The sequence below is a fragment of the Nuphar pumila genome, chromosome 2, assembly GCF_984573655.1.
Source record: "Nuphar pumila chromosome 2, dmNupPumi1.hap1.1, whole genome shotgun sequence".
NCBI classification, from domain to species: Eukaryota; Viridiplantae; Streptophyta; class Magnoliopsida; order Nymphaeales; family Nymphaeaceae; genus Nuphar; species Nuphar pumila.
The window spans coordinates 9,077,554-9,094,366 of NC_143250.1; the positions used below are offsets into that span (position 1 = coordinate 9,077,554).

At 39.2% G+C, this 16,813-nt stretch overlaps 2 protein-coding genes, 1 non-coding gene and 1 pseudogene across 3 annotated transcripts; 2 read left to right on the forward strand and 2 right to left on the reverse strand.

Annotated features, from left to right (window-relative positions):
- The first annotated feature begins 1,497 nt into the window (after positions 1-1,497).
- Positions 1,498-2,067, forward strand: LOC149844678 (uncharacterized). The gene has a single exon (XM_089985854.1). It carries the CDS (start codon positions 1,498-1,500, stop codon positions 2,065-2,067), a length of 570 nt encoding a protein of 189 aa, XP_089841980.1.
- A 2,094-nt stretch (positions 2,068-4,161) lies between these two features.
- On the reverse strand, positions 4,162-4,243 carry TRNAS-GCU (transfer RNA serine (anticodon GCU)). Its single transcript has one exon. It is a non-coding gene; the product is annotated as a tRNA-Ser (tRNA).
- Positions 4,244-6,418: 2,175 nt separating this feature from the next.
- LOC149844680 (protein MIS12 homolog) lies at positions 6,419-11,034 on the reverse strand. Its single transcript, XM_089985861.1, has 7 exons — positions 10,913-11,034; positions 10,744-10,801; positions 9,908-10,027; positions 7,645-7,737; positions 7,434-7,572; positions 6,559-6,693; positions 6,419-6,477 (listed from the first exon to the last, which is right to left on the reverse strand). The coding sequence occupies exons 1-7, from the start codon at positions 11,032-11,034 to the stop codon at positions 6,419-6,421; spliced, it is 726 nt and encodes a 241-aa protein (XP_089841987.1).
- A 4,742-nt stretch (positions 11,035-15,776) lies between these two features.
- On the forward strand, positions 15,777-16,619 carry LOC149844681 (putative pentatricopeptide repeat-containing protein At3g23330 pseudogene; annotated as a pseudogene).
- The last annotated feature ends 194 nt before the right edge of the window (positions 16,620-16,813 follow it).

Below are 16,813 nucleotides of genomic sequence, written 5' to 3' on the forward strand. Positions count from 1 at the left end.
TAAGAAAATATTAATAAAATTTATTTAAAAATAAAATACATGATTTTTCACGATAAATAGCCGTTTAAAACTTAAATATCACGTTTAAATCGCGGTATTTATGTTTTTTCATAAATCTCGTGATATTTTGAAAATCTTGCGAGAAATTGCCGTTTTAAACTTTCAGGCAATTTCTCACGAGATTTTCATAAATCTCGCCATATTTGTCACTATGGTCCCCACCATAACGTTAGAAATACCAACTAATCTTGAAACTCCCCCTTCTTTTTTTTAATAAAGAAACGCACAATGTATAAAACAAAAAAGTATCTAATTGAAAAGCCAGGGAATGGGGCCACCACGAACTCTTTTGAAATACCGCTGTGGGGCCCACGTTTCCTTCTCAAACATGTCTGCACATCTAAGCCAGTCAAATTCTTTGCATCCACGGTCCACATTGCAGGCCTCACCCAATAATGTATATGCGCGTTTCCCTCACCTAATGGTTACTCATTCATGAAATGAACAAGAAAAATAATCACATGAATCCTTCACTCATGTTCCTTGGATCAATGTTGTCAACAAATATCGGTTTTGGACCCGAGAATAGGCCCATTCAGATTCGAACTGAATCGGTCAAATTTATCTTTTTAATTTTTAAAAATAATATTTAAAATTATAAATCTAAACAAGGTATTGAAAGGGGGCAGAATCGGCATGAATCATCCAAGTCTATAAGGGGAAGAAATTGATTGGGCCCCCTTATAGAATCGATTTTCCTATTCGCATAGACAGTGATAACACTCCCTTGGATGATTAATCTTTTAGGAGAGATTGATAGAGAAGAACCAAATAGAGTACTCCAAACTCTCACGATATTTTCATAAATATATGTTTTTGCTCAGAAAAATCTAAAAATTATCAGTATATATAAAAATATAAAACATAAAAAATATAGTAAACATATAAATAATACAAAAGCTGCAAAAAAGTTTTTTGTTTTTTGTTTTTTGTTTTTTGTTTTTTGTTTTTTGTTTTTTGTTTTTAGGGTGTTAAAGATTGCATTATGACCGTGTTTAAAATATGGCATTTTCAAAATGGGCAACCCTTTGAAAATAGGCAAGATATATCAGCTATTGGAAATGTCGCTTTAAAATCAAGATATCTTCAAAACACGAGTGATATTTATTTCTATGCTCTTAAGGCCGTACGAACCACCTCATAAAAAAGCATATAAAGTATTTCCCCTTGCAAACATAGTTCCAACATTGGTTAATAATCCACCCATTGCATTGTAAAAAAATACCAAAAATGCTAAAATTTATATCTTTACTAAAAAAAGGCACCGAAGCACAATTTAGTCCTCTTCTACAAGAAAACTATCTAGTTTCGTAATTTCGGACCAAAAGTTTAAAGTCTTGTACTCATTCACCAAGTAGCCGTTACCGGGAGAGGGAGAGAGAGAGAGATGCTTTTAAGCCAGAGCAGAAGAACAGAGGCAGAGAAGAACACTCAACAATGGAGGCCAACTACCACCACCACCACCACCACTACCTGAAACAGCAGATCATGCATCTCCAGACCCTCTTCTCCACTGATTTATCCTCAGAATTCCCTCCCCTGACACTGGACGACCCCCAAACAGCACCAGCCTTCGTCCGGGGAAGGCGCTACGCAGTCTACGCAGAGAAGAGAGAAGCCAGGATCAGGCAGAGGAGGGCGAAGGCCTTGCAATCTCCATTGCCTATGCCAGCGAAGAAGAAGGTCTCATTCGATTTCCATACCGTCCATGGTGGCCGGGTGCTCCAGCGAGTCGACAACGAGCTGATGCGTTCCGTTCCCGATTTCTCCGCTCTGCGCAAGGAGAACAAAAAGCCGGCGCCGGCCTCTCCCCTGCAGTCGTTCCGCACGCCGCCCAAGTCTCCGGGAATCAGCCTCGCGTCGAGGAACGTCAGCGGGGTTAAAGCGGGGAAGAAGGATGTTGGATTGGTCAGCAGAAGCTATGCCAATCTTAAGGAGCTGAAGGGATTTTCTTCTCCCTCTCAGCAATCGTTTGGTGGTGGAAGGATCAGGGGTTTAGGGTACTGATGGAATCAAGCCTCCCCTGTTTCCATCGTCCCCTCACTTCAATATTCTTCTATATTCCCTTTGATTTTGATCTCATGCTTGTTGGGGTTCATATGTTTACATGCATGTGCTATTAGTCATAGGTTCTTGCTTGTTTGGGCAAGCTTTTAGGTTGAGTTGCATTCCTTGTCAGTGTAAAGATTTGCTTGTTTTGAATTACAGACTGCGCTGTTTTATGAAGGTCGTGTTCTGTTTGTCATGGGCTATATCTTATTGATTGAAAAATATGGGAGCATTATAAATTTCAAGAAGGGTGATGGATTTTCTTGATTCCCTTAAGCTGGATTTTCTTGGGTTTCACTCTTCCTCAAAAATGGCAATAAGGGTACTCTGTCCTGCACACCCATGTGTTTTGTTTGCATTTGTGCGTTTCTGCAATGCTTCACATGATACTGCAAACAAAGCAGCTAATACGGTGCAAATTTTGGTAACTTGCACCCAAAGTAACTTCCCCTGTTTCCATTTTCTTCTCATTTCAATCTCCTCTATTCCCTTTGATTTTGTTCTCATGCTTGTCGGGGTTTCATACATTTACTTACATGTGTTTAACCATGCCTTTGCTTGTGTGAGCAAGTTTTTAGGTTGGGTTGTATTATTGGGAGTTTCCTTGTAAGTACAAAGATTTGCTTGATTTGAAATACATAGTGCTCTGTTCAATGGAGGTCTGTTCTGTTTGTCATGGGTTGGATCAGATTTTAAAAAACTGTGGGGAAAATGGTGAATCACAAGATGGGTGATGAATTTTCTTGATGCCCTTAAGCTGGATTTTTTTGGAATCTCCCTCCCCATAAAAAAGGACAATAGGAGTACCCTTTTTGTTTGCATTTGGGCATTTCTTTGATGCTTCACATGTGAACAGAGAAAAAAAACCCAGCTAATACAGCCCAAAATTGGTCTGTTGCACCCAAAAAAGCCTCCCCTGTTTCCATCTTCTCATTTTAATATTATTCTCTATTCCCTTTGATTATGTTCTCATGTTTGTTGGGGTTCATAACTTCATACATTTACACAGGTGTGTAGGATCAGATCGAAAAACTGTGGGAATATTATGAATTTCAAGATGGGTGATGAATTTTCTTGATGCCCTTTAAACTGGGCTTTTCTTGGGTCTCCCTCCAGAAAAATGACAATAGGAGTATTTGTCTTGCACCCATACGTTTTTTGTTTGCACTTGTGCATTTCTCCAATATTTCACATGTAAACTGCAAACAAAGCAGCTAATACAGTCCAAATTTGGTAACTTGCACCCAAAGAAGCCGACCTCTTTTTTCATATTCATTTCATTTAGAAAGATATATTGTTCTGGGTGACAATGGATGGACCTGGTAATTTATTCTGGTTCTTGTATTTACATGAAACCATAGTATTCGAACCAGACCTGGTAAGCTCCAGCCTAGTCTAGCCATACTCGAATGGGAGCCTGTTGTGCTCAAATCAGTCTAAACTTGTTCCATTTTTGCACTAACCCAATTTCTGATCACACTGGCTGATGCTAATCCAGGTTGGCTTGATCTAGATCAACTTGAATCCCAAGTTGGGCCTGACAGTGAAACTGGATCTTCCCCATAACCATCCCAATCTGAATATAGCACTCTTGGATCCAGCCCAAAATCAGATCTATGTTGAGCGGAGCCAATCCAGATCCAATGGATGTTGGATTGACCATAACCATCTTCCTAATTTTGTACATTAATATATAATATAAAACTTTCCTAAATCTTCTCAAGTTGACTCTTTCTTGGTGAATGATATAATTACAGGCCAGTAACACAGGCATGAATCCTTTACCAAGAATTGCTTGCTTTAATTCAGTAAAGTTAAATATCTGAGTTTGTTGAAATTTTTCACGATAAATTGTGATTTAGGCTTAGAGACAATAAATTCAAGCCATTAATTGCATAATGGAATATTCAATTTAGGTTTTTATATGCAAATAAACATAATTTGGAGAATAAGTTACAAAATATATATATACATATATAGAGATTAGAGAATAAGTTACAAAACAAATTGTTGCAATTTTTTTTGTTTTTGGTAGTCTTGAGAAAAAGAAAACGTCGCCTGAGAGATTCGAACTCTCGCGGGGAATCCCCATGTACTTAGCAGGCACACGCCTTAACCACTCGGCCAAAGCGACACTTGGTTGATGATCATTACATTTAAATAAATATATATCTTTTTTTTTCTCTCTCGCTCTCTTTCTCTCTCACATGGTTAGGTTTAAAATCATTATATAGTGTTTTGTAATATACCTAATATCTTCACTTTTAGTTCTTATTAATATTTTATTTTGTAATTTTTTATTTTTCATATTTTAAAAATTTTGCCAAGATTTTTCCAAGAAAAGAAACTTTATCGAGATATTCCCTTGTCGAGAAAATTCCAAGATTGATATTTGTGACATTGAAGAATTTATGTTATGAGACGTAATGTGTGAAATATTGTTCTAGTATAAAAGAGTTCAAAGTTGTGAAGCAGCACTAATCATGATTTTGATTCATTGAACATTTATGCACTGAAGAATGATAAACAAAAATTGCTTGATCATTCAGAATCTGATATAGGTTTATGGAAGGCTCTGTTCTTCCAAAGCAGCTGACATACCCAACAACCCATTTCTGGCAAGTCTGAACCCAATGGGTTCATTTTGCATTTTGCATAGATCATTGGTTCAAAGCAAGACCTGGTCCCAACTGTAGGGTTGCAAATGGGTCGGATCCAGGATGGAGGTTTTGCAAATTTTGGCCTGGATCTGAACCCCAAATGTATTTAGCTGTTCCAGATCCGACTCCCCGATGTATTTAACCGTTCCTGATCCGAACCGCTTGCATCCCTAGCCTCAAGTTGGCATATTCCCCAAACCTAACTGCGAACTGGAATATCATAGTGTTGGTGATTCGGGCATTTGACTGCAGAGATATAAAATCCTTGGTCAGATTTGAGATCTCGAATCCCTATTTTTCAGAGGACACGAGATCCTACTTTTGTATGAGTCTGATCCTGTGCTGAGATCCAACTGGGGATCTCAAATTGGATGCATGCCAATGCTTGTTCGGATCAGCATCCAAAATGACTTGGTGGATCCAAGATTTTGCCAAGTCAATAACCAAACCTTGAAGACACCAGAATGCAGTCAGACTCCACTGACCACAAGTCCTGATGAAGTTTGTGATAAATTATCACAGGGGCACTCTATTTTAGGCGTGTCCCCGGTGACACAAGCAGATACATGCTGACACAAACACCAACAGGTAGGGACATTGTTTTATTATTTTGTAGTAACATTTTAATATTTTTTATGTGTTTTTAATAAAAATAATTTTTTACTATTAAAATATCAAAAATAGTTTTTTATTGATTAAAATTAAAATATTGCGTGTCCTCGTGTCCTATTTTCTAGGGAAAAAATGAACTTGCCAGTCAAACCCACCATTAGAATCACCTCTGACGGTAACACCATTAGAGGCGTCTTAGATGCCGTTCATCTTAAAAATGAACTACACCAATCAAACGGTGAATAAGGCTCATTGTGAATCATTCATTTTAAACCGCCCAGATGTCGTCTATCCAACACACGAATTACATCGGAAAAAAAATGGGGCCCATCCAAGTGATGGGTGTCTCATTCATACAGATTTGGATGTCGTTCATCTTAAGATCAACAGCATCAAAGGGAGCTCTAATGCTATTACCGTCAAAGCTCACTCTGACCTGAACCCATCTCTGAGGAATAGACAAGACGATGTCAAGTCTACTCGGGCAAGTTTAGTGAGATTAAATCGGAACAAGAATAGCCAAAACGTCATGAGACTTCCTTGAGAAAGTGGGTACATTTGTGAGCGCCATTTCCAAGAAAGTTAGCCATAGGGTGAAATCCATGCCCCACTTTCTCAAGTAATTGTGCATCAACTCTCAACTGTCTACCACATTCTCAGCTTGCACTTTCAAGTCTGCAAGCACTTGAGAAAGTGGTTGGGTTGAGCTTCTTTATCTTAGAAACCTGAGAAAGTGGTGCTTTCTCAGGTGCTTGCAAACATGCCCTAAACTCAAGAAATCACATTGCCGAACTGAGTTCATGCAAGGTCATTCTCCCCAACATTTAAAATAGGAAACTAAAATCAACTAAAAAGAACTTCGTTGGAATTCTTATCGTTTTGAAGATTAAAGTGGCGATTGATTAGCGACAAGATGTGTCAGCTCATGTTTGCTTCTCATGGAAATTGCATTCCCCGTTCACATGGAAAACAAAAAGGATAACAGAACATAAACAATAGAGAAGCTTGAATTTCCGAAGTAGATTAACACTTCAAAGTCACATATTTTTTACAGCACTTGTAAATTCAAGCAGATCTTCCAACTTCGTAGGCACACCTGCAATTCGCCCACCACCAGTCAGCAACATTTCATGGCATGCCAATATAGAACAGGACTAGAATTATTGCATAAGATTACCCTGGTCAGGCATCGAAGACCGGGTTTCCATTGTACCATGTGTTTCTCCCACTCTGACAGATCCCATTGCTTCCCACCTTTTGGCCTCGAGATTCACTATCTTCAGACGTAGTTCAGTGGCACTTGTTAACAATTCTGAGAATCAAAACACATGAACTGTATTCACTTCTAAACACAAGAAATGAACAAAGACAAACATAATGCAATGCCAGAGAGAGAGAGAGAGAGAGACCAGAAGTAGCAAAAGCATATTTTGAATTTTTCTGTAATGTAGCAACAAACCAATGCTGCAGTACTGGAACTTTGAATCAATGAGATTAAAGCACACACCGTCTTATATATTCAGGAAGTTATTGTTGCATGGGATAATTCCATAATTAATTGAAGAAATGATAAAATGGTTCCACGCTATACCAAAGCAGCCAGACATAAAGAAAAGCTGAAGACAAGAAATGAACTGGATTCCCCTGGAAAACAAAAAACTGTATAGGAGGTAATTCCTCACTGCTCTGTACAATAGAAAGTTGACAACAGGCTAAAGGGATCTACTTATTTCTCTTGGGACTTGGGATCTTCAGAAGGATACCTGTTTGCTCTTGGGCACATATTTTAAGCACTCCATCAGAATATATAGGAAGGAAAATTATTTCATATGGGACACAGACAGTAAGCATCCAATCATTAAACACAAAGACAGAGAATTTGCAGTTAAGTTACTTGACATACTGTAAATAATGCTTTCAATTTTACACACAAAAAAAATTATCATTCATTTAATTTGCAACAAAAGCACAGGTAGGTATGATGAAAGCAACAAAATGCAACACCTTTGCATAAACAATATCTAAACATCAATACGGAACCTAATACTATACCCTGGAACATCTTATCAACAGAGCTCTCCTCCAATTCTTCCACTGCCTCAGTTACAGCTTCTAGACAAGATCTGCTTTGCGTGGACTGCTTCTCCAAAGCAGAAAGCTCTCTACGCATCTCATCTGATTCCCTTCCTGCCTGTAGCACTTGATTGTTCTCTTAAGTAACATAGATGAAGAAAATCTAGTGTGCACAGAATAGAGCACTCACCAGAACAAGCTTCTCTCTTAAAGAATCCAATTCAGCATCAAGGTCAGTGTCACGTAGCTCATCTTGATACAATGCATTATCATCAGAAGAATCCTACAAGAGATAAAACTTATAAAAAACCGAATAAGACAAGCAGTTGCCTCAAGTAAATGGACAAAACTATGTCAGAAAATATGGTCATCACAGTTGTATGTACATTTATGCAGAAGTCATTGACCACCATTCACACAGAAGTCAGTTCATCTGGTTTTCTCTAACTATTCATATCAATGGTCCATCTACAAGTACTTGACCTCAAGAATGTTATATATAGATGAGAAGAAGCCAGGTGCAAGTTGAAGGAAGGTCATAAGAGGGATCAAGCAATGATAGATATTTTAGCTTTATATAGGTTGAACACTGCAATATGAAAAGCAATGTTGTCCAATCTGAATGAGAATAAAAAAAAGGCCTGATGATGATAATGTTGATGATCTTTCACCCAAAATGCAAAGGTTGAACTTGGTAACCTGTCACCTTGGTGAAACCATTAGAAACCTAGCCAAGCAACCCAGTTGAGGTCCTATATTGTTGGGTGCTGAAGTGGCTGCCCTTAGGACTTAAACCTGAGCTACATAGTTGACAACCCAATTACCTACTCAAGCAGTCATGTAAAATCAAAGAGATGTCCCTGTTTGCTTATCTAGCAGTAGACTCAAACCAAAAATGTGGCTTATGAACACATCGGAGTTTTAAACTAGCCACATCTCCATCAAAATTATGGGATAAATATCTGACTGTTGATAGACCCTGATTAGACATTGGTCAGCCCTACACTGCCACATCTGATTGGCCAGAAGTTACAGCACCCACTTCCTAAAATTTTCACGTGTAAATTTTGTGAATTCAGGCTTATGTCCAGCTAAGCTGAATTGAACACAAGTTCATGTCCGGCATAGCCACATCCATCCAAAATGTAAGCCAGCCACCATTTTTTTATAATTCACATATATAAAAGATGTCCAATCCATCTCCAAGTCGAATATGCCCTATCAAAATTGATTCCTGACCCACCCAGTAACATCCTTAGACCATCTCACATATTGAACAAGGCTCTTGTTAAAGATCCTTGCATCATGACCACCAGTCAAATATGACAGCATTCAAAATCAAAAGGTAGCCAGCTATGACACAGGTATATGCAATATGACAGAGGTGTTTTACAGAAGGGTGTGAAGCTGTGACTGGGTTGTGTATGTTGCAAGCATGCAAGACACACGTATAATATACATAATACATTAACTACAAATGAAGATCTGTACCTCAATGTGCAAAGAAAATACACAAAATATAAATTGTTAGAAACATAAAATATATCCATGTTATATATTATGTATATGTCACACCACCAAGATCACACAGCACCAACACCCAGAATTACCAATATCTACATGGGTAATTTGCGCATTTAAAACGCTCATGTTACATAGGTAGCCACATTCTCCAAACTATGCCACTTCTTAGCCCTTATCCAAATCCACCAAGCAAAAAAGACAATGTTGCAATCTAATGTGAATGCATCTTCAAGCTATCATGTACTATGCCAAGATGAGCAACAATGAAAGATGATGTGTGCAGCAAAGGAATTATTTCCCAATTCTGGAGTTGGAAATAGCAAATACTTACAAGGCAAAAGTTTTCCCTTATTTATATGTTATGCAAGTCCCACAAATGTTATCAGACCAGATAAAGGTCTTATCTCTTAGCAGGGCGCTCATGGACCACAAGACCTATCCAACAACTATAGCTAGCAAGAAAAACAAACAAGGTCATTTGAACTATTCTTTTTCACACAATAAAGTTATTTACCAGATGATTAATATATAATCCCTCAAGGCCAGTGACACAATCTAATGCCAAAGTTCAAAACCTAAAGATTTCTAAAACTTCTGATATATCTTAATAATAAATCCATCCAAAGATGTCAAATTCCAGTTAAGAGTTAACAGGCTCAATATCTAGAGCACTAGTTAACAAACATAAAAATTCAAGTTTCCAACCCTTAGCTAAAACTAGAATGACCTTTTGAATAACATGAAGAGAAATAAATGGTGAAATCGCTTATTAAGGTTGGAAAACATCAATACCCAATACACCAATTCTCCTAACAACATGTGCAACTACTTAAAAGAGTCAATAGTGATAACAATAGTATCATTATAGAAGGCATGTGGAAACTTAATAAAAAAATTGGGAAAAAAAGTTTCCAGTACAAGTAACATACGCTTTTGGGCAAAGAAAACCCTTCCGGCACAGAAAAACAGTGGGTGAGGCAATACTTCTCCCATATATTCAAGTGCTTGTATAAAGATGATTGTATTAAGTGCTTAATCGCTGAAACTCCCTGCAAAATAAATAATTGTAGAAGGATTACCTCCAAAAGTAATGAAAGATATGATATTAAACAAAACAAAAGAACTGCATATCTTTGTTAACATGATAAATTACCATATCTTGGGTAACACAGCCATCTAGACAAAGCATGAGATACAAACCAACTGAAGGCCTATACGAATAAAAGACCAACTAGAGCTTCAAAGCAATTGCAGTTGAAAGTGCAGAGTGTCTAATCGATAGAGCAATTGTAACTCAGTATATAAAATGTCTGACATATAAGTCCAACACCCATCTAGTACCTCTAAAAGGCATGTTCCAACAGATATTTATAAAAATGCCTTTCTGATCAGAATGTACTCATATTCATCTTTCTACAGCGCAACTCTGCAACAAGACTTAATCCAAAGCAATTTGTTCAAACAAATTGCCAACAACTACACATTTTACGCTTGTAATTAAAAATTTTCTGTTCCAAGGGTTCGATAATCAAATCCAAACAGTTCAGCCTCCCAAGAGGCACACATTTACAAATGGTACAGTTGGATAAAAATGTGAAACCGTGTTGCAAATCACCAACTAAGCAGTGAGATTTTACTCCAGTTAACGGCTTATGAATTAGCATACACAAACTGCTATTTGAAGGAGATGAAAAAAGCACAATTACAAAGATGAAACTGTGAGGACAGCATCATCCCAGTCCTAGAAAAAAGAACAAAAGCATACCTTGTTTAACTCGGCCAATTTAGTTTCATCGGTAACACCCAAAATCCGAGCCGCTTCCCTGCAGAACCCACCAACAAAACAACCGGCGCATTTTGCAACAGATTTTTATCCAAGACCAGAAAATTTTCAAGCTCAAGAAAGAGGAAAAAAACACTTGCAGAAGGGCTACCTTTTGTAGAATTCAAACCCACCATCGACAACGTCGTCAACCGAATTGAGAACCTCATTGACAAAAAGCTGCGGGTTTAGATTGAGAGAATCGAAAACGGCCTCGTACTTGCTCCCCTCCATAGCCACTAAAAACCTGCGTTTCGCATCTAACCATTTGAATCAACAGGAAAAAGAAACCACAAGAGAAAAGAAGAAGAAGAAGGAGAAACGCAAACAGATTCACCAACCCACAAGAGTACAGTAAGCACAGAACATGCAAAAGAGCAAATCCAGTGTACCCAATTTCTCAGAACCCCGAATTCACAATTTGTGGGTAATAGGAAGGAAATGGATGGAGGGGTCAATCAACCAAACATTCCCTAATCACGAAATCGAAATAAACAGATCTCATCAGAAAGAGGCTAGTTCTTACTTGATCTCGGCGACCGCCTCTGGAGCTCAACGAGTTTGGGTCCTCTCGGAAAATTCAGATTCGATTGCATGAAATAGACTGCGGGAATGTACGATGAGGGATTCGAATTCTCGGAAACAAACACGCCTCAGCATCACACACACAGGAAGCAACGAAAGGGCGGGAAATGGAATGGTGTGCCGTACAGTTTGGGATGGTTAAGTTAAACCAGGGTTAGGAAAGCTGACAAGAATGAGAAGGGGTGGCAATCGGGTCGGGTCGGCGGGTTGGCGGGTTGGGTTGGCTCAACATGAACACGACCCGTTTATTAAATGGGTCGGATGTGGCAAACACGAACACGACCCATTTATTAAACGGGTAACCCGACACGACATGGTTAACCCGTTTAATAAACGGGTCGGGTTAGGGTTATATATATATATATATATATATATATATATATATATATATATATATATATATATATATATATATATATATACGGGTCGGTGGGTTTACGGGTTCGTGTAAACGGGTTGACCTGCCCGCCTAACCCGTTTATTAAACGGGTCAAACGAGTTGGCGGGTCAGAGTTAGGGTTAGATAAGTTAATATATATAAACGGGTCAGTGGGTTGACGGGTTCGTGTAAATGGGTTGACCCGCCGCCTAACCCGTTTATTAAATGGGTCAAACGGGTTGGCATACCCCTAACACGAACACGACCCGTTTAATAAACGGGTTAGGCGGGTTGACCCGTTTACGACACGAACCCGTTTAAGCCAAATCCTAGCCTGGCTAAGAAGCGGGTTGGCGGGTCGGGTCAGATTTTGCCACCCCTAGGTGTGAGGGTATATCTGAACCAAATCAATGTACCAAATAGATCCAAACCAATCCTATTTTGATAGACCCATGGCCCATGGGTTCAGGTTGGGTCTAAAATCTAGACACGATTTTAAACAGGCCGGATTTTTGGTAAAAAAACATACGAAAAAATAATTGTATTGTACGGATACTTTGATATGATTCATTAAAAACCCTATAATTTTCAATATTCTCTTAATGTTCAAAATCTTAAATATCTAATATTGTTAGGACCCTTTTATCCTTCATGATTATGAATTAGGGCTTTTTGTGATAAAATTGCACCGCTCATCGGCTAGGTCCAACTCCTACTTAAATCTAGAATCATGATTTTTTTATGCGAACCTTAGAAACTCGCATAAATTTATTTGCAAATTTTTAGTGAAACTGAAACCATCAAAATCCCAAATATCCTACTTTTTTGTATATACGTCAATATTTCACATAAAATTATTTGCAAATTTCTGGTAAAATTGAAACCACCAAAATCACAAATATCTTATTCTTTTGTATATACGTCAATATTTCACATAAATATATTTGTGAAACACCTATAGCAAATATCTTACTTTTTCACATATACTTTTCACTTAAATTTATGTGTGAAACTCCACTTAAGGGTATGTTTGATGCACCATTCCCAGCGTGATTCGGACAAAAATCTCATCAGGTACAGTGATTTCCAACAACCGTTGGACGTGACGGACGACATCCATCGCATCTTTGTACCGAAGCAGGTTATATGTCCCCCCCCCCAAACAGGGGAGTTAGCTACATCTCATGTTCGGGGGTCCCAAAGAGCACCACGTATGTAAGCATGTGCGTCTCGTATCCCCATGTTTGTCAGCATTAATTAGCATTGGAGTTTGATGCGATTGCAAAGACTTAAGTACCCTCTCCTCCATTGGTGCCAAAAAAAATGACGATTCTTGAAAAGGAGTGGTTGTAAAGACTTATGTGCCCCGAAGATGATTATTTAAGACCCAGTCTCTGCACTGCAGAATTATCCGAGAAAGAAATCTCCCCTGGAGGAGGCCATGAACATCAACCCTCTCACTCTCTCTCTCTCTCTCCCTTCTCTTTTTGCTTCTGTGCACATCCAGCAGAAGATCATACATTGCTCCATCAAGCACCGACTGACCTGCACATTTACTGTTGTGGAGCCTGATTCAGAGTTTTTACCCTTACAGGAGGAAGGTTTGGGGGCTCCTCCCAGCGTGGGTAGCATCATTCAACTAAATGAGTTGTAGATCCTGATTCAGAGTTTTTACCCTTACAGGATAAGGGTCTGGGAGCTCCTCCCAACGTGGGTAGCATCATTCAACTTGAAGAGTTGTGGAGTCTGATTCAGAGTTTTTACCCTTACAGAAATGGGGGTCTGAGGGCTCCTTCCAGCGTGGGTAGCATCATTCAACTTGAAGAGTTGTGGAGTCTGATTCAGAGTTTTCACCCTTATAGAAGGAGGGTCTGAGGGCTCCTCCCAGCGTGGGTAGCATCATTCAACTTGATGAGTTGTGGAGTCTGATTCAGAGTTTTTGTCCTTATAGGAGGAGGGTTTGAGGGCTCCTCCCAGCGTGGATAGCATCGTTCAACTTGATTCGTTGTGGAGCTTGATTTAGAGTTTTTGCCCTTATAGGAGGAGGGTTTGGAGGCTCCTCTCAGTGTGGGTAGCATCGTTCAACTTGATTCGTTGTGGAACCTGATTTAGAGTTTTTGGCCTTACAGGAGGGTGTCCGGGGGCTTCCCCAGCATGGGTCCCGGGTGTCATGGTCAAAAAATGCACAGGATATCGTGGTGAGAAAAACATATTTTTGTTCCAAGCATGGTTGGAAGAAATCAATAGAAAATCCAACAAGGAGCATGCCAGAATCAAGATATGGATGTCAAGCGGGATCCGCGCCGGGAGGAAGCCCCCGGACCCCCCTTCTATAAGGGCAAAAACTCTAAATCAGGCTCCACAACTTATCAAGTTGAATGATGTTACCCACGCTGGGAGGAGCCCCCAAACCCTTCTTCTGTAAGGGAAAAACTCTAAATCAGGCTCTACAACGAATCAAGTTGAACGATGCTATTCACGTTGGGAGATGCCCCCAAACTCTCCTCCTATAAGGGCAAAAACTATGAATCAAGCTCCACAACTCATCAAGTTGAATGATGCTACAGTCAGTGTGCAGGTCAGTCGGTGTTTGATGGAGCAATATAGGATCGTCTATTGGATGTGCACAGAAGTAGAGAAAAAAGGGAGAGAGAGTGAGAGGGTTGATGTTCATGGCCTTCTCCAGGAAGAACTCTTTGCCTCCCTTGATTTCTTCTCTAGAGAGAGAGAGGGTTTTACAGTGTTTTACGGAGAAAGAAGAAGAAGACTTTGAAGAGTCAACATCATCCTCGACTTTCTGGATGGAGGACATGTTTGTCCTTTTTTAAAACTGTTTGTTTTTTCTTTTTTGAATGAAGGGCATTTTTGTCATTTTCTCAAACCATCACTTTATGAGAATAATAGCAAGAAAGGGTACTGAAGTCTTTGCAACCACACAAGATTCCAATGCTTAGTGATGTCAACATACACGGGAATACGAGCCCCATGTGCTTGTATACGTGGTGCTCATTCAAAGCCCCGAACACAGACGTGGGATTCAGTGAATCATCCGAGGGGAACATACACCACCCTCTCTCTTTGTACACATGACTTTTTCATTTCACCCTCTCTCTTGTTATAAAAGTAACAGAGAGACAAGGGGAATGTTCATCTCGATGGGCATGCCTCATTTTGTCTCGATGAGTGTGCGCTTGTTGAGATAGCATCGATACGATTAGCAACTTGATGAGTTTTTTAAGAGAGAGAGAAGAGTAAAAAAGAGAGTTTCATTTTCCAAATCAGATGTAACGAAGATGTTTATTGAAGCCATGGGCCCCGTTGGTGCACAGTAGAGCAGTGCAGCACTCATGCGAGCTCATTGTTTCCTACACTGTATAAGGATGTGACCCATCATCCTCTAGTTTTGAAGACCTGTTCTTCCATGTCGGCACCGTATAAGGACGCGGCCCATCAAACACCAAACAGATACATACCCACATCACCAAAAATGCCCATCTATCAGAAAATCTCTTCGTCCACAATGGTTTGCTGTATTTGTACTGCACCTGCGGCTATTGGGATGATGTGCACCAACTATTTGATAGAATGCCCCACTGAAGTTTGGTTTCTTAGAACACCATGATTGTTGGGTATTCGAAAATTGATTGGAAAAATTTCATTGCAGCAGTTAAAAATGGAGGACGAATCAGTGCAATGTTGTTGTATTGTCTCATGTTGGATGAAGAAATTCCGGTAGACAATTTCACATTTATGACTTTGTTAAGAGCATGTGGCTCTTTTGGGGGTTTTAAGGAGGGAATTCAGATTCATGGTGATGAGGTTAAACTGGGATTTGAGTTTGACGTCTTCATGAGGAATACTTTGATTGATATGTATGCGAAATTTGGTGAGATTCAGAATGCCTGCATGTTGTTTGATGGATTTCCTTAGAGGGATTTGGTAGCTTGGAATGCGTTGATAACTGGTTGTCAGGCTGAGAGATATTGACTAGACAGAGTCTTTGTTTGGTAAGATGAGTGAGCAGGATATTGTGTCATGGAATGCGATGATAACTGGATATTTGCAAGGAGAGCGAGCTAATGAGGTTTTGGATATATTCCACCAAATGCAGCTTGCAGGTGTGTGTCCAAATGTTGTTTCTATTGTTACAGAAGTGTCTGCATGTTCCTTGCTTGGGGCTTTGAGCTTAGGCATGTGGTTTCATCTTTACTCTCTTGGACATGGTTTTGGATCAAATGAATATGTCACTGCTACGCTAGTAAAGATGTATGCAAAATGTTGTGACATTGAAAATGCAATTTGTTTTTTTAATTTGATGCCTCTAAGAGATGTTGTTTCTTAGGATATAATGATTGAAGGCTTGGCCATGTATGGTAGAGGTAAAGATGCATTAGAACTTTTCTCTAAGATGAAAAATGAAGGGGTTATTTCTGATGAAATTACCTTCATTAGTGTGTTAGGTGCTTTTAGTCATGCAGGTTTGGTAGAAGAAGGCTTTGCACATTTTGATTTTATGACTAAAGAGTATGGAATTCAACCTAAAGTTGAGCACTACGCATGTCTGGTTGATCTTCTTGGCCGAGCTGGTCGATTGCATGATGCACTACAAATTATGAAAAGCATGTTGATTGCTCCTGAAGGTGTTGTGTGGTCTACATTGCTTAGTGCTTGCCGTATTCATGGCAATGTTGAGCTTGCAGAGAAAACTGTCAAGACCACCCTTCAGATGTACCTAGAAAATGCTCCAAATTATGTTCTACTCTCAAATGCTTATGCTGCCAGGAGTAGGTGGGAGGATGTTGCTAGTGTAAGAAGGCTGATGAAATTAAAGGGGATCGATATGAAAGTAATTTGATCCATTATCTAAGGTTGTCCAAGTTGTCTACACATCGTCATCAAACAACGAACATTTGGAACATAGCATTTGAGTACGGTCCAAACAAACGTTGGACTTGGAACAGTTGTTACGGAACGAACAGAACCAATATTATGTTCCGTTCTTTTTATTTATTTTGTCCAACCCTAGATAAGCCATCAAACATACCCTAA